The sequence below is a fragment of the Trichechus manatus genome, unplaced genomic scaffold (assembly GCF_000243295.1).
Source record: "Trichechus manatus latirostris isolate Lorelei unplaced genomic scaffold, TriManLat1.0 scaffold00057, whole genome shotgun sequence".
Lineage (NCBI taxonomy): Eukaryota > Metazoa > Chordata > Mammalia > Sirenia > Trichechidae > Trichechus > Trichechus manatus.
Genome location: NW_004443993.1, coordinates 14734003 through 14756539, shown reverse-complemented (window position 1 = coordinate 14756539; position 22537 = coordinate 14734003). Strand labels below are relative to the sequence as shown.

The 22537-nt window shown below is 60.6% G+C and overlaps 1 protein-coding gene across 3 annotated transcripts; it reads left to right on the top strand.

The window, feature by feature from the left end:
• The first annotated feature begins 4755 nt into the window (after window positions 1-4755).
• Window positions 4756-22339, top strand: DAZAP1 (DAZ associated protein 1). 3 transcript variants are annotated; one of them, XM_023733331.1, is made up of 11 exons: window positions 4756-4793; window positions 5414-5580; window positions 5802-5867; window positions 7427-7537; window positions 8885-8933; window positions 12317-12399; window positions 15153-15306; window positions 17299-17328; window positions 17526-17666; window positions 18849-19025; window positions 21404-22339. In XM_023733331.1, exons 2-11 carry the CDS (start codon window positions 5467-5469, stop codon window positions 21577-21579), a joined length of 1101 nt encoding a protein of 366 aa, XP_023589099.1. In that variant the 5' UTR covers window positions 4756-4793; window positions 5414-5466; the 3' UTR covers window positions 21580-22339. The 3 variants fall into 3 exon arrangements, with proteins under 3 accessions (XP_023589099.1, XP_023589101.1, XP_023589100.1); XM_023733333.1 differs by having other exon boundaries at window positions 4758-4793; window positions 7430-7537; XM_023733332.1 differs by having other exon boundaries at window positions 4758-4793; window positions 21407-22339.
• The last annotated feature ends 198 nt before the right edge of the window (window positions 22340-22537 follow it).

Below are 22537 nucleotides of genomic sequence, written 5' to 3'. Positions count from 1 at the left end.
GGGGGCTGTATCATTCTCTGGGGTGGGCTGTCCTGTGCACTGCAAGGTGTTGAGCCGCATCCCTGGCCCCCACCCACTTGAAGCCAGTAGCAACCCCCCCGCCAAGTCGTGACAACCACAGATGTCCCAGGACATCACCAAGTGTCCCTTGGGGCAGAGCCACCCCTGGCCAAGAAGCACCGTTTGGGATGTTGTTTGCTGTTCTTGGCCTTGTTCCACGATGTCTGTGCGATTTGTGCCTTGTGGTTGTGGACCTTGCTGCCGGTGTCAGGTTGGGTTTGAGCCTGAGATGCTGCCCACAGCGTTGAGTGCTTTCCTGAGCCACTTCCCCTGACTTTTTTTTAATTGTGGTAAATAGGTGAGAAAACGTTTGCTGTTTCAGCACTCCTCATGGGTACGATTCAGTGGCATTGAATGTGTTGTTCACACTGATCAGCCATCACCGTGAGCTGTCCCCACAGCCGGGGTCGTGGTGGGGGGGCTGGCCTGGCTCATGACGATCGCTGACAGTGATGGCAGGGCCGGTATTGTTCCCCCTTGCGGGTTAGGGAGACTGAGGCTTAGAGGGGCCAGGGGACTTGCCCAGGGTCACCTGAGGAGTGGACGTGTCAAGACCGGATCCCCTCCTTCTGCCGTGCATGTGGCCCTCGTGGGGGTCGGCCCCAGACGCAGGGGAGCTTGGCTCCCTCGCGACTGAGAGTCGCCGGTCTGGCCCAGTTGTGTCCTTTCCGTAGACGTGATTGGAGATGCTGTTGTGCTGGGTCTGCTCAGGCAGAGCTCTCGTCTGAGCCCGGTGCCCATCACCGCGAGCTCTGGAGGTGCCCGGGGAGCCCGCGGGCCGCAGTTGGGCCAGGTGATCGTGCAGGTGGCGTTCAGAGGCCCTGGGAGGGCCAGGGCCAGGCCTATGCCTTTGGAGCCCGTAGCGGTTTGTGCGGGGTTTCTCGAGTCCTGCGGCCCCACGGTCATGGGGGATGCGAGAAGGGAATGAGCCGCAGGGGCAGGTGGTGGGCGCGGGCTCACAGCCCATGGGGCAGCGCTTTGGGGTGAGGGCGATCCACGTTCCGTCGGTCCTGTGCCGCTCCCAGCGCCGACTTCTGTGTGGGGAAACTGAGGATCCTGCGTCCCCCTACTCAGGCACGTGTGTTTTGAGACACAGGCTCTGGTTTATGTACAGGCACATTTGCAGCACAACTGCCATTGGTCACAGGCATTTTGCTTCCTGCCCCATGAGGAGGAAGCTGTGCCAGGGCCGGGGCCGGGGAGGGCGGTGCTTTAGAAGCCGCTACTGTGGCCCTTCCTGGTGGCCGCCTGTTCTGTGCCAGGTGGGCCATGGCTGGCGCTGGGCCCAAAGGAAGGAAGGCCTAATGTGGCTCCCAACAGCCCCGAGGGGTATCTCAGCCCTGGCTGGCAGGGTTGCCTCAGGGCAAGGCGGGCCTGTCACTCTGGGAAGCTTGCCAGGTGCTGCTTGGGAGACAGGCCCCTGGTGCCAGCGGGGGTCGGTGCAGGCGCACAGGAAGCCCTCTGAGGCCTCACTTCCTGGTGCAGCCACCATGCGGTTGCTCTCGAGCAGGGATGGTGGTCACCCAGGGGCAGTGGTTGTCTGAGGGTGAGGTTGGGTGCCACAGGCAGGACAGGGTACACATTAGTGCAGGACCGCAGGATAAGGGTGCCCACATCATGAGGTGCACCTGTGTGACTGCCACAGAGCTGGGATGTGGGTAGGGAGAATCGCTGTGTCAGGTTTTAGGCCTCGGGGGCCATGCAGGCAGATCACAGAGGTCACTTAGTGAGACCTGGTGGTGGTGGGCAGGGCTTGAACGACAGCCCCACTTGGTGGGGTCTCTGCCTCCTGACTGTGGGCTGAGGGGCCGCCCCCGTCCCACCTGAAAGGGCGTGACAGCCAGGAGTGTGAGTGTGCCCTGCACCAGAGCTGTTGCCCGTGGGAGTGAGGGGCTGCTCTGGGGGCGCCGTCAGCCGGGTGGTGACTTCGCGCCCACCAGGCCACTTCAGGGGTCAAGCAGGGGCTGGGGAGCTGGGTATTTTTAGCTCATCCTTTAATCTGCATCGTGCAGTTTTGTAAATACGTGCTAGCACTTAGCTTTGCGTGGTGCCCAGTCTGGTTTCTGGTCTGAGCAGGCTGTGGCTAGGAGGACTTGGCCATTCAGTGGTCCACTGGCAGTGCCATCCCGAGGGAGCTGACGAAGGCCTCCAGCCCCCGGTGGCCAGCCGCACGTGAGAGTTCTGCCAGCTGTTCCTGCACCGGGCAGTGGACTGATCGAGAGGCGCCTAATTCTCAGGCCCTGCTTGGAGGCCCCCTCCGTGCCTGGGCACTGTGATGGCAGGCCCACTTCGCTTCCACATCCTAACACCTTGTGAAGGTGGCCGTGGGGGCCACTCTGGTTTCACAGGTTGAGACTGTGTGCCAGGTGCTGGGCTCTGGCGAGGTTCCTGCAACTGGGGGTGAAACCCTGCCAGCACAAGCCACTGGGGCCTCCTGGAACCTTCTGGGGAGGATGTGTCTCACCCGATGCTGGTTCTGAGCAGGAGTGAAGGACACACGAGTGTGTGCAGCCCTGTGCCAGGCGCTGGCTTGGGCCCGTCTTCCCCCCCCTCAGAACGAGCAGGTCTGTAAAGACAAGGCATCCCGGGCTGTGTCCCCAGGACCAGAAGTGATGCCACCATTGTGTCAAAGGAAACGTGAATTCTGACACTCGGCAGTGAAGATTCCACAGAGTCCAACTCTGTATTGAGATGTATTGAGAGAATGGTCCAACCATCCCCACGTGCCCCTGCCAGCAGGCTCCCCCAGTGCCATATTTCACCCTGTTTGCATGTCATCTCTGTGTGCTGTACACACGTGCTGCGTGCGTGTGCACACACCTTATTCTTGAGCCGTGTGAGTTGGAGACCGAGGTTGTGAGTGGGGCCTTCAGTGGAGGTCCTGCCCTGGACTGATGCACATCGTGGGTAGAACCCCGGTCTTCTAAGCCGCAGGTGGATTCTAGTTGTCAGTTGCCCTGGTAACGTTCTCTCAGCCTTTCCTCCTTAATACCTAATCTTGCTATTTCACCAAGGCCCAGACCTAGACCGGTCTGACAGGTTCCTTCCTTGTGGGCCTCTAGGAGGGCCGCCTGCTCAGGGTTGGAGGCATGGGGGTGCGTGGGGCAGGGAGAGGTGGCGTTTCTTTCCGTGAACAGGTTGCTTCTCTGCAGCACACTCTTGCCTGCTCCCTTACGAGGCCCGGCGGAGGGTCCCCACCCCTCCTTTGCCAGCGCCCAGGATTGGCAGGGAGAGGAGGCAGGTGTACCGTGGCCGTGGTGGCCTGGTTCTGAGAGTCCAGAGAAGACGAGATTTCAGCTTCACGAAGACTGACTGAGCGTCTGCGGCTGCTGGGCAGCACGTTTCCCCTGAAACCTGTCCTCTGGATCTGGTTTCTCATCCTCCCCAGATCAGACTCGGGCCGGGGGCGTCTGGGAGACGGTGGTGGTGGGAAGGCCTTAGACCCAAGGATGCAGCTCTCCCAGCTGTTTGCACAGGGCTGTTCAGTGGAGGTGCAGCTCACCGGGCCTGATGCTCGCTGGGTCTAGCGGGACAGTGGCGTCCTTGTGAGGCTGCTCGTTGAGTGAGTCATTGGGGGCTGCGGCAGAGGACAAGGGCCTGCTCCCTGCATTCCCTCGATGGCTGAAAGGGGAAGTACTCAACCTTGCGAGGGCTTTGTGTCTTCATGTGGAGGCTGCAGCCCTGGGAGGCTGGGTCAGGGACGCGGGTCCTCTGGCTGTAAAGGCTTGGTCAGGGACGCGGGTCCTCTGGCTGTAAAGGCTTGGTCAGTTGACACCTGGGTCTTGGCTCGGCAGGGTCCTGGTGGGTCAGGCGCGTCTGACCTCGCTGCTTGGGCCCCTTCCTCTGGGGAGGACGGGTAAGTGGGGTCTTGGTAGCGCCGCCGTCTGACCCACTGTCCTCGTCTGTCATCCCCACCACCTGGGGTTTGGGTGGACGTGACCGGGTGGCCGCGTGGGTGCTGCAGGGGCACAGGGTGAGCAATCTGCAGTGGGGCTGGGACCGCCAGGTGAATGGGGCCCAGGGTGGTGGGCAGCACGGGCACCGTGGGGCAGGAGGCCGCCATCAGAGGACCCACGCCTGGCTGTATGCCATTGGTGTGGGTTCTGGGCCGCCCTGAGGGGTGTAAGGTGCCCCTAGGGGAGGTACAGGTTGGGCTAGGTTGTGCGGGTCACCCAGATGAGGGGGGCCGCTCAGGCTGCAGGGCCTGTGGTGGGGTGCTGGTTCTGCACCTGGAGCTTGGTGGGCAGCCCACTGGCTGCAGGCTCTTGTTTGTGAGCTCGGGCCGCTGTCCAGGGTTTATCTTCCACACCTGCAGCGGAGTTCCCAGGGTCCGTGTGACCTGGCCTCTGTCTGCGTGTATGGGCTTGTGCACGTGTGCCTCGTGTGGTGTGAGTGTGCCTTGCGTTCCCTGTGTGTGTGAGGCTCTGCGCTTCTCAATTCTTTTTCCACATTGTGAAGTGTGTGAACATCGCAGGCAGCCCCTCTGGAGCGGCCCTGGCTGCGTGGTGACCGCGGCCCGTCCTCAGTCCAGTGCTGTCTGTGTGTCGTTACAGCGCTCTGTTCCTGCAGTGCCAGTGAATCATTTGTGTCTGCAGACGCCCCTGTGCCCTGTCGTGTGGACTGGGGACCGTGGGAGGGGTTTCTGAGTGAGGAGTGTTCTGCCTCTAAATGCTTGTTTGTGCTGTGTTGCAGGAAGCTCTTCGTGGGCGGCCTGGACTGGAGCACAACGCAAGGTGGGTGCAGCATGTGTGGGCGGGAGCCCAGCGTGCCTGGGTCCTTGAGCTGTGTGAATTAGCTTCTTGCCGCGGTATCTTTTAAATCCCTGTGACACTGTCTTTATTTTGGGGGTATTGAATTGGGAGTTGGGTGGGGCAGAAAGCAGCTGTCATTCGCTTTGGAATTGTCGGGCTTGGTGTTGATGTTTCTCGTGCAGGTTCCTGGCTAGGGGCCACGCAGGGCTGGAGGCAGGAGGGCTCACGCCGCCCTCCCCGCGCCCTCCCTAGCTCTGGTTCTGCCGGGCAGTCTGGGGTTTAGAACCGAGGAGGGGGAGTTTGTGACATTGTCATGGTAGCATGGGGGCCTCCCTGGAATCGCGCCCTCCTGGGTGCTGGGCCCTGGGCCTTCCTCATGGGTATAAAAGTGACTCCTTTATCCTTCCCTTCCTTCTCGCCCTCCCCAAATGAGCAACTGATGAGCCGCTGGAAAAGTTGCTAGTTGCAGACTGTTGCGGCGAGGCTGCTAAACTAGGAGTGTGTGCGTGTGCTTCTGTGCGTGTTTACACGCCCACGGTGAGACTTGTGCTTAATCCCCTGGTTGTATGTGTTTCTGTTTTCTGTCCCCACTGGCTGAGCAGAGACGCTACGCAGCTACTTTTCCCAATATGGAGAAGTTGTAGACTGTGTTATCATGAAAGATAAAACCACCAACCAGTCTCGAGGTTTTGGGTTTGTCAAATTTAAAGACCCAAACTGTGTGGGGACGGTGCTGGCCAGCAGACCACACACCCTGGATGGCCGGAACGTAAGTCCTCCCCGGGCGCTCCCCTCGGTCTGTCCCTGCTTGGCGCCCTTTGGCTGTCTTCACGCGGGCTCCGTCTACGGGGCGCAGGCGATGTTTAGCTGGTGTGGCGGGTGCTGGGGGGCCGTGTGCTCGTGACTGCGCTGCTACCTGCTTCGCTGGCCCTTTCTGTCCAAGAGCACATAGCTTCCTACTCACGATGCCTTGTTTGGAACTTCCCACAGATTGACCCAAAGCCGTGCACGCCCCGGGGGATGCAGCCGGAGAGGACACGGCCCAAGGAAGGCTGGGTAAGGGGCTGGGCCGCGGGAGGGTGAGGCTTTGAGCTGGCTTTCTGCTCATTGGGATTGAGAGCAACAGAAGGCCCTCTGGTGACATTTGAGCAGCGGAGGATTGCTCAGGTTTACCTACAGCTCTGAGTGTCTCACAGCCCAGAAAATTGGCCTCAGTCCACTTCTGACCACACCCCTGCTCACAGCAGAGCCTCTCATTGTTCCTTCTGTGACCTCCACCCAGCCCCGCTCCACCATCTGATCTCTGCTTGGTGGCGTCTTCTCCCTCCCGACGGCTGGAGTGTCTGTCCATTCTGCTCTGCCGGGCCCGGGGGCCTCGTGGGTGCCAGCCTCAGATGAGGGACGGCAGCTTGCATGCGTGTAAAACTGCAGGATGCACTTCAGCGGACGCTCCAAGTCCTCTGTTACCTGCAGTCCTTTGCGGGTTGCCTGGCCCTGCTGTGTCCCTGCCCCAGGTTCTCAGACCAGAGGTACACCCCGTCCCCGACGGCCGCGCTGCCCAGGATACCTGCAAAACCCGCAGATCCCTACACTGGGCTCCACAGCTGCTAGAGCCTGTCACACTGACTCGTGCATCAACTCCCTCTCTGCACGTGTCCACCCCACATACTTAGCATGCATCTCCTGAGAGCGTTCCCCTCCCTGGTCGCCCCCATGCACTCATCACCCCACACCCATCTGGGGGGCGTCTGCTGCCCCTCAGCTGTCTCCCATAGCTGCTCTTTTCACACGAGGGTCCAACCAAGACGCCTGTTCCCTCTGGTGCTGGATGTCTCTTTGGTCTCCTTTTCTTAACTGCCTTGAGCTGTAGTAGGGCGTATGACAACCCAGTAAATCTTGACCACAAAATCAGTGTTATCACAGCTTGATAAACGTTGACACGTGAGGCCCCCCGCAGGTGTCCTCTCTTCCCCAGAGCAGTTAGGACAACGTAGGACATGGTGTCCTGGGGTAGAAAGGAAAGGAGTGGTCAGGAGTGAAAGGCCAGGAGAAAGGGGGCAGCTGGCTGCGCTGGGCTTGGGCTTGGGCGGGGGAGCAATACGTGCTCCCAGACAGGCCACGTCCCCACATTGGACGGACTCGCCAGCAGCCCTGCAGGGTGAAGTCTCGATGCAAGACCTGGGGTTGGGGTCAGGGATGGTCCGAGGGAACTTCCCGGGGTCTCTGGTCACCACCTCTGCGGCACTGATCCTGCGCCACCGTCTTTTTCTCGTGTTCCCAAGTCCCGGCTTCAGCCTGCAGGGCTTTTGTGTCATCTGGCTGTGGCACAGTAACAGGCCAGGACAGGTGGCGTGCCGGGTGTGGAAGGATTGACACCCAGCACGGCAGAGCCGTGAGCGCCCGTCCCCTCGGCTCTCTGGAGAGACGACAGTCTGCTTGCTCTTTGCACTTAGGAGTCTCGATGTGGGGAGGGCGTGTTTGGTCTGACGCCTTTAGCTGACCGTTGAGCTTGGACCCAGCAGGAAGGGCACGTCCTGACCACTCACTGTCCTGACCACTCGCGGGAAGTGTTCTGAGGCCCCTGGTGAACTAACTGCCTTTTCCTTTTGAAACAGCAGAAAGGACCCAGGAGCGATAACAGTAAATCAAATAAAATATTTGTTGGCGGAATTCCTCACAACTGTGGTGAGACAGAGCTCAGGGAGTACTTCAAGAAATTTGGAGTGGTGAGTGCCTTGATGTGCTGGCAGGTCCCAAGAGCTTCTCCCCGTCCCGCATACACCCAGTTGCTCGCTAATTCCCGGCCTTCTCAGGGTGGAGCAGCGGAGCCGTCCACCGGGCGGGGCTTTACGCCTCGGGTACCTCTCTCTATTCTCCTGCGCTCCACCCCCCTCCAAAGACAAGACCAGACACCCAGCCTCCCTCCACACCCACCTCACTCCCCCGTGGGGGACTCCTACGGCCCCCAGATGAGCCTGCTGGGCCCCGTGGTGGGTCCTTTGCTCAGTTGTAACGCCGTGGGTGCCAAGCGTTAGGTCTTCGTGTCTGAGGAGAAGTGGGATTTGGCTCGACCATGGGAGCTGGCCTGGCCTCTGAGATTGTGTCCCTCAGTCTCCCAGGTCCATCTTAGTCCCTGTGCTGATGGGACCCTGGGGATGCTCTCGGCCCTCCCCAGGCGTGGGGGCTGCTGCCATCCTGTGGAGGAGAGGCCTGGCCCGGGTTGAGGGTGGAAGAGAGGACGGGCCTGACTTTGCTCAGCCCTCGCCTTGAGCAGCGAGGACCACGTCTGCTGTGAGCGTGGGGTCTCAGGGCCGCCCTGTGCTGCCCGTCCCTCGTGCGAGGTATTTGCCGCGCACGCATCCCGCCTCACAACTTTTCGGTAGTGCAGGCCATTCTTCTTGGTTTGTTTTCTGGAGTCACGGAGAGTAAGGGTATGCGAAGCAGGTAGAATGAGCACGGAGCTGATGTCTGGCGGGCAGCCGCTGGCACGCGTGGGGCACGCTGAGGCGCGGTGGCAGGGAAAGGCCAAGGCGCGGTGGCAGGGTTCCCAGTCAGGGTGGGGTGGCTGCGTTCACGATGCCCTGAGAGCAGAGGCATCGAGGCCATGGGCTCCCCGTGGGAGCTCCTGGTGCCGTCCTGTCGGGCTGACCCGCGGCATGTGGGTTGGGTGCTGTGTGCCAGGAGCCACGGTGAGGGAAGCCCCTGGGGGGCAGGGTTGGCAGGACACCTGGCGTGCTGCTGCCTTCAGGGTGGGACACTCCCGCAGTACTGGGGTCTCCCCCCAGGACAGGTAGCTGGGACCCTCAGGTCAGCAGCCACCTGGATCTGACAGTGGGCTGGGCCCTGGTGTCCCTCTCCTGCCAGAGCTGTCCTCCGACGCCATGACTGTTGGGGCTCCCGCCTCCTCGGGCGTCCCCACCCCACAGGCAGGATGCCCCGTGCTCAGTCCAGGCCCCTCGACGTTGGTCGGCGTGGTCGTTTGGCAGCAGCCGAGGTGTATTCCAGAGGCGCGGAGGGTGTGCCCCGCGGGCTGTGGCGGCCGGGTCTCGAGCACGTCCTCTCTGTTGTTACAGGTGACGGAAGTTGTGATGATCTACGACGCTGAGAAGCAGAGGCCTCGAGGTAAAGGCAGACCTCGTTTGTCCTGGAGCTTCCTCCTCCCGTCCTCAGATGGCAAACTATCTCAGCCCAGACTCTGGCGGCCGGGAGCCAGCCCCTCGGTCAGGGCGCTAAGCCACGCAGACGCAGGCCCCGCGTGTGCCTCTGCCCGTCCGGCCGCTGCCTGGGGCCGGCCTGGCGTGGCCCCTTTTTAGCTCCTTTTGGCCTTTTTACAAGTCAGCGTGACTTTCACTGTGGTTTCTGTTTGGAACGTGTATTGAAGATTTGTGGTTCTTTCCCACTGTCACCTTCTTTGCCTCGGATGGTCCCTCGTTTGCAGTTAGTGCCAGTGTAGCCAGATGTCTGCCTCCTGCTGTTAGGGGCGTCCGTGCCCCTGCTTGCAGCCCACCCCGTGCTGTTTGCTGTTTTTTTCCTTTTCTTTTCGGTCCCCTGGAATCAGCGGGCCAGGCAGGAGGAAAGTGGAGAGTCACGTCCTGGCGTCCTGATGGGTGATGTCCCGACGCCAGACCCTTTTTTGGTGGCTGCTGCTGTCTGTCCCACCCTTCTGTGTCAGATGCATCAGCCACTCTGGGGCCGGCTGTGTGCACAGAGCCGCCCGTCGGGGGTCTGTCTGTGCTAGCCCCTGTGTTTCCCGTGCCCACTGCCTCGCCCTGCCAAGCCGGGCGCCACGGCCGCAGCATGCTGTGCCATGCTGGAGAATAGTTTGCCATTTGAACTTCCTTCCCTCCCCTTTCTCATGATTAAGTAACGTATTCCTCACTCCATGTGGATTAAGCCGATAAGTCTTAGTCTTAATTTTAATTTAGAAGTATGTAAGTGTTTTATAGTAAAGTACAGTACTGTTAAGTAAGGTGTTCTCTTGTCTCTTTGCATTGTTTGTGATTAACGATCTCTCTAGATTTCTCTTCTCCAGGTGCTAGATGTTATCACACAGGTACAGGCCAGTTCCGCAGTCAGGAGGGCGCGGGCTCTGCTCCAGTGGGGTGTAAACGAAGTTTCAGTGTGTTTTCTCTTCCGCTCCTCGGTGGTGACGTCCCCTTCTTGACAGACGCACTCCCTAGCCATTCCGCACCAGGGGCCTCCTTAACCCGGGAAAAGCTCTGCGCTTGTGGCACTGTTGTCGTGTTAGAGGACCGGAACCACGTGAGCCCGTGGTCTCAGACACTCCTGCAGCCGGAGCGAATGTTACAGTTCGGAATGTGTTGTTTCATCACCTGTGTTGTGTTCCAAATGTCGCCTCTGATCTTGTGAAACTCCGTGCGCGGGGACTCCGAGCGCTGGCCTTCCTGGCCCCTCCTTGCCTGCTGCGATCCTTGTTCTCGCGGCCGCGCCGCTGGCTGGGGCAGGAGGAGCCGGCCGGGAGGGAGCCCAGCGGTCTGGCCCGGCCCTGGCTCTCACGTGGCTGTACCGTCCTCACCTTCAGGCCTCTGGGGGGGGGTCTCCCTTGGAGCACACACGAGCCGGGGGCGGTGGGGGGCGTCCCTTTCTTGCCCCTCTCTGCCTCTTGGTAAGACCAGTCTCTCCCCTCTCCTTCGCTCCCTCTCTCCCATCCCTGTCTCAGGGTTTCAGACTGGGGACGCAGTTCTCACAGGGTTCTGTCTGTGTGTCTTGTGAGTGTCTCAGTGTCTCTGTGTGTCCTTTCCGTGGGCGGGCACCTGGTAGCCCAACTTCTCTTGCCTCAGCCTGCTCCCCGTCTCCTGCTGCCTGGCCGCCTCGCGGCTCCGTCCCCGCGTGTTCATGGGTCCGCCACGTGGCTGGGGGCGCCGCCTTCCGCACGCTCCAGCCTCGGTTCTGTTCTGTGTCGTCTGCAGATCTCCATGTGCGTGTCTGTGTGGTCCTGTGTGCATGTTGGGGACACACCCAGGCCCCAAGTCCCGGTGGTGCTTCACCGGCCATCCTTGTCACCTCCGATCTCGGTGCTGCCTCTCCTGCCCGCTCCCGTCGTCCCGCCCACAGCTCTGCACACAGTTGTCCCATGCGGTCCCACTTCATCTGCTTGAGGGACGCCCACGAGGGGCTGTTCCTTCCCGGTGCCCCCTGGCCCCCTTGACCCCTAAACTGCGTGCTCCCCCCACCAGCTGCATTGGTGAGCTTGCTCTTCCCGCCTCCCTCCCTCCCGGCCCCATGATGCTGCTGTGAGCTCAGCTGTGAGCTCGGTGCTTCACGATGCGGCCCCCACCACGGCCACTCCACAGACCCTGCTCCGCGCATAGCCTTCCGCGTCATCCTTTGTTCTTCTGCGGGCTTCGGCCACTGTCTGCTGTCTGGGGTGGTCTTCCCCATGCCCTGGGAGGAGAGGGGTTCACGGGGCACCCAGGAGTCCAGTGCCCTCTGCTAAGTAGTAGCCCGTGAGGACGAACCGCCCCTTAGCTGGGGTCGCACTCAGCCCAGACCAACCAAACTTCGTTTATACTGCCACGTTCTCGTGTTTGGGAGACACTAAATTGTTTTTCCTTTAAAATTTTTCTTTTTTGATTACGTGATGCCTCTTGCTCTTGCTGCTGACAGCAGAATTTGACCTGCTGGATCCGTTTTGGCCTGTATCTTTGTGTATTTTATTTACTTATTTATTTATCTATCTATCTATATATATATATATATATATACTTTTATATACATACACACATATATACGTACGTATATTACCTCTGGTAGGACTCCGTGGGCTTACCCAACGGTGTTGGCTAAGCTTAGTGAGGCGCTAACTGGGACAGATAACTGTATTGTTGAACACTTTAGAACCATATCTGGCTGCTGTCAGCACTAGCTGCAAAGCAAATTGCAAGCCGAGGGGGAGAACCCGGGTTTCAGAAAAGCAGAGACATGTACAGTGCCCATGCCTGGCCGGGCAGGGCTCCCGCCGCACACCCACCTGTGTGCAGGCGTTCTCACAAGTACGCTCGCCAGGCTCTAGCCACGACCTCTTCCATTGGCGTGCCCCCGTTTGCCCACGTCGACAGCCGAGGACTCACAGGAGCCAGGCCCTCACTGCTCTACTGTCTCGGCTCCTTTGTCCAAAACACGTGCCCCTTGTCCCCGATTGGCCTCGACACAGAGCCTGTGTTCGCCCGCGGACCACCAGTGTCCAGGGCAGAAACTTGTGTGGCCTCAGTCACCAGGGCCGCTGATGGACACTGAGCAGGCGTCTCCGTCTGTCCACCTCCCCCAGCCCTGGGCCGCGGCCTAGCTTGCTGCTGCTCGGCTGGGATGGGAGTGGTAGCTCTGGCGGCCGCTGTCCAGGCCCCAGCACAGGGCCAGCGGTGCCCACACGTCGGTGGCTTAGCTGAAACCCAGGCCGATCCCTCGGTCCGTCCCTAATACTGTTCATCGTCCTGTTTTGTATCACAACACCCTGCTACCTTGATTCACTCTTCGTCGTTGGCTAGGTTTTGGATTTATTACTTTCGAGGACGAACAATCAGTGGACCAGGCTGTCAACATGCATTTTCACGACATCATGGGCAAAAAAGTGTGTAGTTGTAGTTTTATTTTACCTTAAGACCAAACCAAGTCTTAGGCAACCAGGGGTTTCCCTGGTAAACACGCCCCTTCTCAGAAAGCCGGCCCGGCAGCCTGTTACGACCCTGGCTACAGAGCCTTGGCCCCGGGGAGTGGTGGCTAGTGGGACCCAAGGTGGGGGGCCGCCCTGCCTGCAGGGTGGGCCGGGAGCGGCTGCACTGTGGGTGGTGGGGGCTGCCCCGGGGACGGGAGGACGGGGCGCCCAGGAAGAGGGCACGCGGGGCCCAGGCGGCCGGCCCAGGGGAACCGCGGCGTTGCCTCAGGCTTGGTCGCAGTCACCACTCCTTCAGATGTCTGTCTCACGTGATTGTCTAGTCCTGAGCCGATGGCGGGACGAGCGGAGGGCCTGGGAGAACCGAGGTCCCGCGTCAAAACGAGCCAAACATAAACATCCTGAAGGATTGGTGTTTTCAATCGGGTCACTTACTGTGGGACTCCGGTACAAGCACATGCTCTTGGTAGATTTAACCCCCATGCAGTCAAGTGACCCCGGGTTGTTTTATCTTCATACTGTGTGGCTGCCACGGAGGTGAGCGGGGTGAGGGAGCCAGACCACCCCCCTTTCCACAGCTTTGCTCCCCGCTGAGCCAGGGTCAGGCACGTGTCAGAAAGGGGTCCCGAAGTGGTCATTCTTCCTGGACCATAAAGTTTTGAGACCTTAGCTCCCCAGTGAGTAATCGGTAGAAATTCCGTGGGGTGAGATATTTTACAGTTGCTCTGGGCTCCCTGTTTTTTCAGAGTTCCTGCTGGGTCTTTTAAAGCTGGCTCAGCACACACGGGGTAGCAGGCGGCAGTGGCAAAGCCGAGCTGGCCTCCCCCTCCTCGGCCCCATCAGCGTTCTCCTGCCCCAGCCTGACGCTGTTGGCCCTTCTGACAAGATTGTGGCTGTTCTTACGTATTAAGCAGGGCATTGCACCCATAGTTCCGGCCCCTTCAGCTTTACTGCTGCTCTGCAGGTTTAGTGACTGCGTGGCTTGTGCTTCGTCATGTTTGTACCTGGCGTTTGCGGCCGCCTCCGTGAGCCCACCTGAACCGTGGCAGGACCGGCAGCGCCTGTGCCGCCTCGGCGGCTCGTCCGTCGGTGGTGCGTTAGCCTGCAGGTTGCCAGTGTGCGGCGGCTCAGCCTGCGGTCAGAGGAGGCTGTGCTCGCGTGTCCAGGTGCTGTGACGTGGCCTAGAACGTTTACAGCCAGGACCAGCGTGGGGCAGAAAGCGTTCCACTGAGCGCACGGGTCTGCTTCTGCACCCGGGAGCCTCCCCAGGGCACCCCTGGATTTGTGGGGAGCAGTAATGTCCAACTTCTGTACTGAGCACAGAGCTGAGATTGGGGCTCCCTCTCGAGGTGGAGCCAGCTCCGGGCTCAGCCCGTGTCTGACCCAGCTGCCAATCCCCAGACCACCAGTGGTCTGCAGACAAGGCGGCACCCCCAGTTAAATGGGGGTTTCTGCCACCAGCGTGCTCCAGGCCCCGTCGACGATTAAGGGGGCAGAGAGGGCTTCCCGTGAGTCCCGAGGGCAGCTATGCTTAGTGAGCAGGAGCCCGGCTCCCCGAGGAGACTGCGTGAAGACTCGTTAACTTGAGCTCTTTGAAACGGGTCCCTTGGGGGGTCCTGCTGCCCGCCTTCAGCTGAGGGGGGTTTGTGCCATCATATGCACGTCCTCGGGACCTCGAGGACAGTGGAGGCGGGGGCCGCAGAGGCAGCTTCCGTCTGTTCTCCGCCAGGGAGGGTCTTCAGGGAATGCTGACACCGAGCCCCAGAAATGCTCCTGTGGTGGTCATGGCACCTTTGTCCTTGTTTCTGTTAACTCATCTCAGAATCCGAACAGCCCCGCGTGCACGAGTGCTGAGGCCATCAAGCAGGGGCTAGTGTGTGCTGCTGCCAATCCGTCCCCATTGTCAAGGGACATGCTCTGTGGCCGAGGCCCTCAGCATAAGTAGGCCAGGCAGGTCCAGGCCTGGGGTCCGCCCCACCCCACCCCGCCCCTCAGTGCTGGGTACCCTCCACCTGCCGCCAAACACAGTATGAAGATTGCTTACTGATTCCAATGTCCATTTTATTGCATGTTTGTTTACTTTTTTGTTAGATGTAACGTAAGATTCTCTACCACATCCATTCCCTCTGACATTGTTTTGAGTTAATTAAGATTCTTTAAGCGTTAGCTTGGGGAAGGTAAGTGTTTATCTTCCATTAGACATTTTAAATAAAAACCTTAAGTAAACAAACTAACTGTGTTTCTCAGGTATGAGCTCAAATTGCAGGCGGTGGGGTGGGCTCGGAGTAGGGGGGCCCTTGGTGTCCCCGCGGTGCCACGGCCCGGGGTCTGGCTCCTGTGGCCAGGGTCCAGGGGAGGCTGAGGTGGTGGGGAGATTCGGTCCCTTTGCCTTGCGTTTTCTCGAGGCTGTCGGAGGGCGCTCTGCCGCCCTGTCCCTGAGGGCCCGGCCCGGCCCTGGCCTTCGTGCGGGCCCGGTGCGGCTGCCAGTTGCACCTGTTGTACCTGAGAAACATTTTTTTAAACAACAACAAAAAAATAAAACATTTTTTAAAGAGAACAGAAGAAGCTACTGGCTTAAATAAGGTTTATAGTTAAGTCTTTAGTTAAGTCATAAGTTGCTAAGTGTAGTCGTAAGTTACATGCGGGTGTGTCTGACGGGAAGGGGTTTGGGACCGGTGGCTGCCCCCTAAATCCCAGCTCGGTTTGTCTAGGTGGAAGTGAAGCGGGCAGAGCCTCGCGACAGCAAGAGCCAGGCACCCGGCCAGCCGGGGGCCAGCCAGTGGGGCAGCAGGATCGTGCCCAACGCCGCCAACGGCTGGGCCGGCCAGCCCCCGCCCACGTGGCAGCAAGGATACGGCCCGCAAGGTAAGGCCCCATGTGGTGCCAGCAGCCCCGTGATGGAGGGAGGGAGCCTGCTGCCACCTGAGAGACAGAGGGAACAGGCAGGGACCCTGGGCGCGGTGGGGTGCGTGGCCTGAGCACCCTGCAGGCCGTGAGACACTCCCCGTGGGCCGTGAGATGCAGTGGCTCGGCCTTCTGTGCCTCTTCCCTGGTCCTCACTGCTGAGTGCGTCTTCTCCTTGAGGTCATATGGGTGGTGCAGGAGCACATGGGGCAAAAGCGGGGCGCCCCCTCTTCTCAGACCCCCGGGGGCTGGCCTGGGCCCATTTCTGCCCTCAGGCCCCCCAGCGTCCCCTTGAACGGCCCCTCCTGCCCAGCCCCGGCAGTGGGGTCGGTGAGGCTGCTTTAGTGGTGTCTCCTTGGAGGCTGTGCCTGGCAGCGTGGTTGCACCTCGCTCCCGCTCCCTGCCGCAGGTTTGGGTAGACGCTCGTCCTCGAGCAGGCTCAGGGTCAGGCTGAGGGGCCACGGTGAATCCTTGGTTGCTGCCAGACCGTCTTTGCAAAATGTCGTTCCTGTGCGGGAAAGGGCTAGGTGGTACAGGCAGGCGAGCTTGGGGGGCAGGTGGCCTGTGCTGATTGGGGAGCCAGGACAGGCATTGGGCAGGTGCAGTTGGGCATGTTGAAGCCGACACGGCTGCGGTTGCTCAGACACCCATGATTGGAGGGCGTATCCACCCCTCTCCTCTCTGCGCACCCAGCACATGCAGAGGGGAAGGTGCCTGGTCCGAGCTCAGCACCCGCTCCAAGCGTCCCGCCCCTCTGGCGTCAGCCGGGTTGTGTGTGTCCTTCTGGGCCCACTTAGGACTGGTCACAGGCTGCTTGGTGGAGGGCTGGAGGGCCTGGGAGGATCCCTGTGAGCCTCACTCCTAAGGACGCAAAGGAAGGGCTGCGTCTGGGCCGGTGGAGGGACAGTCAAGTCACACTGGAGTGGCAGGTGCCCCCCAGGGGCCTGCGTGGGCGCCTCCCCCTTCTGCTTGGCCATCAGAGGCCTTGGGGCCCCCAGAGCTTCCGGAGCTCAGTGGATCCAGCAAATCCCAGCCGTCTCCAGACCCACATTGCAGCCCTGAGTTTTTTCTGGAACTCACAAACTGAGGCTAGAAATGGGTAGGTGCGAGCTGGCTCTGCGGGACACCAGGCTGGCTTCTCGGAACAGGAGGGGGAGTGCCTGTCCCGTCTCCTAAGACTGCCGGTCCCGTGCCCCACAAGGGATTTGGTGACTCGGCTCTCGGCTGGGTGCCCGCTCACCTCCATCCTGTGTGCCGTCTCGCTCAGGCCCTGGATGGATGCCTGGTGGCTCTCGGGAGTTGTCTCTTCTAAAAACCAATTTGTGCTACAAAGTAAAATACAGCTACTGCAGCCGTTGCCTGAGACAAACACCCCCGTCTCCACCAGTGGGTCAGGAGCTAGAGCTTCGTGGCTGCCCCCCAGCCCCCAGCCTGACTGGCCGTCCCCACCTGGCATCTTCCAGCACCCCACCCTTCCTCTCCCCTCCAAGGGGCTCAGTTTCCCCTCCAGCCCTTCCGAGACGCTTCTGTTGACATGTCTGGGCTGGGGGACCGGGGTTGTTAGGGACCTCTGCCTGGGAAGCAGGCTGCCATCTGCTCTGACCGCCCGCACACCTGGAGTGCCCTCTCTGGGGCTGTGGACTGGCGGTGTCTCACACAGCTTCTTAGAGCCTGGGTGTCTGTCCTGTCTGTTTAGTAACCACTCAGAGGAAAGTCTCGGCACAGTGCCGTCGCCCCAGAGCTCGGCAGAGGAGAGGGTGGGCACAGAGGCGACTTGGAGGCAGAAGTGCCCGCTGCTCTGGCTTGGGCTTTGCGGGTACTCCCTGGGCAGGCGGGTGGGCGGGCTGCTTGGGGCCTTGGGAGGTGCATTTGGCACCCGGTGGGCTCAGCACATTGTTCTTGCTGGGAGTGATGTCACACAGCACCCACCCTCTTCTTCTGTTTCCTGTTTAGGAATGTGGGTGCCAGCGGGACAGGCGATCGGTAAGTCCACGCCTTGAGGAAAAGGCCAAGGGTGGAACCCGCGTTGGGTGGTTCTGGCTTCCACTCGGGTGGCCCAGGTTCCTCGTGGCCCAGGGTGGCTTCAGCACGTGTCCCTGGAGGACAAGGGACCCTGGGTGGCGGGGCCTGCACAGGTCAGGTGACCTCGGATGCTCCCTCACCTGCCTTCTCCCTTGCAGGTGGCTACGGACCGCCCCCCGCGGGGAGGGGAGCCCCACCACCACCCCCGCCATTCACCTCCTACATCGTGTCCACGCCGCCTGGGGGGTTCCCCCCACCGCAGGGCTTCCCACAGGGCTATGGCGCTCCTCCTCAGTTCAGTAAGTCTGAGGGCCCCACCTGCTCCCGACAGGGGAGGCACCAGGCCGCAGCGGCCAGCCTGGGCTTCGAGCCCTTGGGCCTGAGGTGGTTCGTCCTCTGTGGGGCCGGGCGCACGCACGCGAAGGCCTTTGCTCCGCGTCCAGGAGCAAGTTCACTGCAACCCTGGCCTCGTCTCCTGGTGCTGCCAGGGCAGAGGCCGGTCGGGAGAACAGCAAAAGTGTCGTATGTCTGCTGTCAGCATAGGAGTGTCCGTGCTGAGGGGACACGCGTTCCCACACTCGAGTGGGGCCCGCACGTCCTCAGTCTTCCACTCAGAACTGAGGGGACACTCAGTTCTCACCTGACTGTCCTCTGCCTCATGTTGTGCCTGGAGGTCTGGCTGTGAGGTGGGGTAGAGAGCTGGCCCCCGTGCCCACAGGCCTTGCACCGTGGTGGTCCAGCTTCTAGTAGCCATGCTGAGAGAGTCAGAGAAGTTGGTGGAGCCCTTTAAGTACGTTCATTTACTCCAGTGTATCCAAGGCCGGCGCTGCACCGTAAGTGGGATCAGTAGCTCGCGTGCCCTTTTGTGCTGAGTCTGAGGCCGGGGCTACGTTTTCCACTCACAGCCCATCCCAGCCTAGGTTCAGTGTGTAGTCCAGACCGAGGCTCAGAACCTCAGACTGGGCAGGCCACAAGGCCCTGCTCTAGGGCTAAGGGCTGGGCAGCGACAATCTGGTGGTCATTTGTAAAGCCAGGTGACCGCTGGGGCCGGGGGAACGTCCCGCATGTGGTGACGGTGCTGGAGGCTCTGGGGCCTCGCTCGGCTGTCCTCCACGGTGCTCCCGGATCCCCTGTTTTCCTGGAGCATGCAGCTGCTGCTTCACTGGGGTGGACATTTGGCCTTTTCTGTGGAGCCTGCATTCCCACGCCATACCTGCCTGATACCCCGCTGGCATGACATCCTGGGTTCCAGCTCTGCTCAGCCATCCTAAGGACACTTTGCATGTGAATCTGTCTTTTCCCAGTGGAGGTGTGCCCCCCAGGGCCAAGGCCAGGGCTGCGGCCACACGGTCCGAGGCTGTGGGTGTCTCCGCCCGCTGGGTGGTGGGTTTCCCGGGAGGCTCCCGATGCCAGGCTGGGTGCCATCTGCTCTTGGCCGTGGCCACACACCGGCCTTTGCCTTTCTCTCCTGTCTGTTCCAGGCTTTGGCTACGGGCCCCCGCCTCCGCCGCCTGACCAGTTTGCACCTCCAGGGGTTCCTCCTCCACCGGCCACTCCAGGGGCAGCGCCATTGGCCTTCCCTCCACCTCCGTCTCAGGCCGCCCCAGACATGAGCAAACCCCCAACGGCACAGCCCGACTTCCCCTATAGTCAGTATGGTAAGTCTGCCAGGCAACACTTCCCGCCATGTCCATCTGTGTGGCGTCCTTTGAGCTGGCCCTGCCGCTGACGCTCGGGGACGTGGCCTTGCAGCTTCCCCTGTCGCCCTGCCGCGGTGAGTTACCACAGTGCTGGCCTGAGCTCAGAGGCTGCGCAGGAGGGTGCAGTGACCAGAAAGTGAGTGTTTGCTTTCTCTCGGGTCTGGTCAGGGCCATAGCACAAGGTGCTGGTCGCAGAAAAGCATCAGATTCCAGAAACTCGGGGCTCACCCCGTCTGGGAGCTTGAGGCTGTGACTCGAGCAGGGAGGACTTGGGGTCCATGGGGAAGCAGCGTGGGGCTGAGATCATGCGATTCTGGGCTTGGTGACGGTGGTGAGCCGGATTGCCTTGGTGCCCCGGAGCCTGTGCAGGGGCAGGCTTAGGGCACCACGTCCCTGTGGGGTGCTGCGGCGGCTTTACTGCCTTGAGGAGCTCTGGACAAACCGCCTAGGGGCGCCACCTGTCTCCCTGGGCATGGTGTGGGGCGGAGGGCTGCAGGGAGAGCTTCTGCTCGGGCTTCTGGACGTTTGGGGCTGGAGCCACAGCCGTTGCTCACTGGACGTCAGATTGTGCTGATGCAAGGTGATGTGTGGTGTGCAGGGGCCTCCACGCTTGGCCTGGAAGGGGCGGCCTGTGGAGTTGGCAGACTGTTGAGCCCTGTTTATGCTTGGGACGCAGGGCAGGACTTGGGCTCTGGACATCACTTTGCTCACCCCAAGTGGTCCCACTCGTGTGAGTTTGGGCACACACGCATCTATGCGCACCCATGCACACACAGGCACACGCTCACACGTGTATCACACGGACATGCTCACGTGTATCACACAGGCACACGCTCACACGTGTATCACACAGGCACACGCTCACGTGTATCACACAGGCACACGCTCACACGTGTATCACAGGCACGCTCACACGTGTATCACACAGGCACAGCTCACACGTGTATCACACAGGCACACGCTCACGTGTATCACACAGGCACACGCTCACACGTGTATCACAGGCACGCTCACACGTGTATCACACAGGCACAGCTCACACGTGTATCACACAGGCACATGCTCACACGTGCATGCACACAGGCACTCACGCACGCACACTGGTTTGCCCATTCTCTCTGCCGGGCAGGAGGAGCCGAGCCGCAGCTGCTGTCTCAGCCTGGGCCACGTGTGGCTCAACCCCCTCCCGCCACCCCTAGTCCTTGCCGTGAGTCCTGGCCAGACACGGCCCTGGGCTGCGGTCCTGTGTCCCATGTGGAGTTGGACACCCGGCCCCGCAGAGTAGCAGCTGTGTGTTGAGCGGGGACGTGCGTGCCCTGGGGGGGAGGGGGTGTGAGCCCACTCCTGCGCGGGTGGCCTCGGGCTTCGTTGTCCTGGTCTCACTTCTTACCAGGCCCAGGTTCCTATTCTCCAGACCTGGCAGGCCTTGGGCCTTGCTTTGTTCACTCTCTTGTGGTCAGGCCGAGCAGTGACGTGGCCTAGGTAGGTGGCACTCCTCCCAGGACCCCTCCCGTCTGCTGGGACGAGGGCTGCCCTCACCCACCACCTGCTCAGGGACCCAGGGGCCACTCCGCGACACCAGCCAAGCCTTGGACGCCAGCTCTGGGCGCTAGAGCCCGTTCCTGTCTGTGAGGCAGTGATGCTGACAGGGCTGTGGCCAGCGGGCATGCCCCCTCCCTCACGCTCCACCCACTCGATGGCCACGCCCTCTCGCAGCCCACAGATGGGTTTTTGGAAGCCACCAAGTTATGTAGTGCCCAGGCCTCTCCCTGGGGGGAGCAGGATGCCACAGGGGTTGGGGCCAGGGATGACGGTGGGGTACCTAGGAACTGCCACCCTCGAGTGGGCATGGGCTGGGCTTCAGCTGCCAGTGCCTGCTGCTCAGGAATTTTCTAGAAGCACTTGTCCGCAGTGTGGTGTGTGTTTCCAAACTTGAAGGCCTTCCAGCCTCAGCTGCAGTGGAAGCTCCTGCCCCCGCCCCACCCTGCCAGGATGAGCGTGGAAGCGTTTGGCGCAGGCCCAGGACCTCGTGGTCTGAAGCTGCTTCTCCCGTGCGGGGGCAGGTCGTGCACGGCCCGTCCAGGTGGTTTTGAGGGGGCTGTGGGGGATCGAGAACTCCTCAGAAACTGTGGGTTTGTCTCCTTGCCAGAGGTGGGACGGCAGGTGCTGGCAACCTCCCGTCCTGGCACAAGCCAGCACGGGTCTTGCTTCTTCATCGTCCTCTTACGCGGCGTCTGGCACTGACTGGGGTGACAGGCCCCCGTGCGTGGGCAGTGGAGCGTCTGAGACGTGGCTGCGCACTCCCTGCCGGTGCTCACGGGGCTCTCCCCTCCCAGCAGGTTACGGACAGGACTTGAGTGGCTTCGGACAGGGTTTCTCGGACCCCAGCCAGCAGCCCCCCTCCTACGGAGGACCCTCGGTGCCGGGGTCAGGGGGCCCCCCTGCCAGCGGAAGTGGCTTTGGCCGAGGTCAGAACCACAACGTGCAGGGATTCCACCCTTACCGACGCTAGCTGGCCCGCTGCGCAGCCGAGACCGACCGACGGCTCCAGGCTTGTGACCTCGTGACAATCACACCTGACAGGGGCGGGCGGGGTGGGCAGCAGGCTTCTGGAGGCCAGGCGCTGTGGGTGTTTGGACTGAAGTTTTTAACTCTATTTCTTTCTCTAACCCATCAGCACAATAAAAAAAAAGTCACTGGTTCAAACAACAGGGTTTTAAAAAATTGTCTTCAGCTTTAATTCAAAACTTCAGGTTTCTTTTTTTTCTTTTTTTTTTTTTTGAAATTATTTTCCTGAGCCTTTTGTGTTACCATATATTGTAAACTTTTATGTTGAAAGAAAAAAATATACATTTACAAATTGTGAGATTTTTAAGAGAACTTTTCTACGCTGTACCTGGCTTATTTTTTAATTTAAAGCAGGGTTTCCGTCAGCGCTGACGGACACGAGGCTGTTCGTCTCACTCTCTTGCTCTGGCTTCGGGGCTTGGGACTCGTTGGTCCAGAGACTCTGGGAGCTTCAAGAAGTCTACTGAGTGTTTTGTTTTTGTTTATTCCTTGCTTTTGTCGACCAACTGACTGGCAGTGTCTGCAGGCGCCCAGGGTTGGCTCGGGCTGCCCAGCCACATACCCAGCCCAGCCCAGTCTGGACCCCGGTGGCGTGAGGCCTTGTCAGATGGAAGCTGACCTCCTTGGGCGCGTGGTCTCAGTGTGTTTGCCGCTGACCAGTCTGACCCTGGTTTGAATAAAGAGAAGTGCATTTGGATTAGAAACTCACGTGTGTCTGTTCTTTCCCAGCCTGGATTCCAGGCTGAGCTCCGGAACTCAGGGTGCTGGGAGCCCTGGAGCTGTCCTGGGAGTAGCTGTTGGGTGGGAGGGACTGGGGGCAGGGAGGCCAGGTGCCCCCGCTGGAACAGGCTGAGGTTGAGTGTGGGCCAGGCCTGGGCCTCCCACATGTCCACGGTAATCAT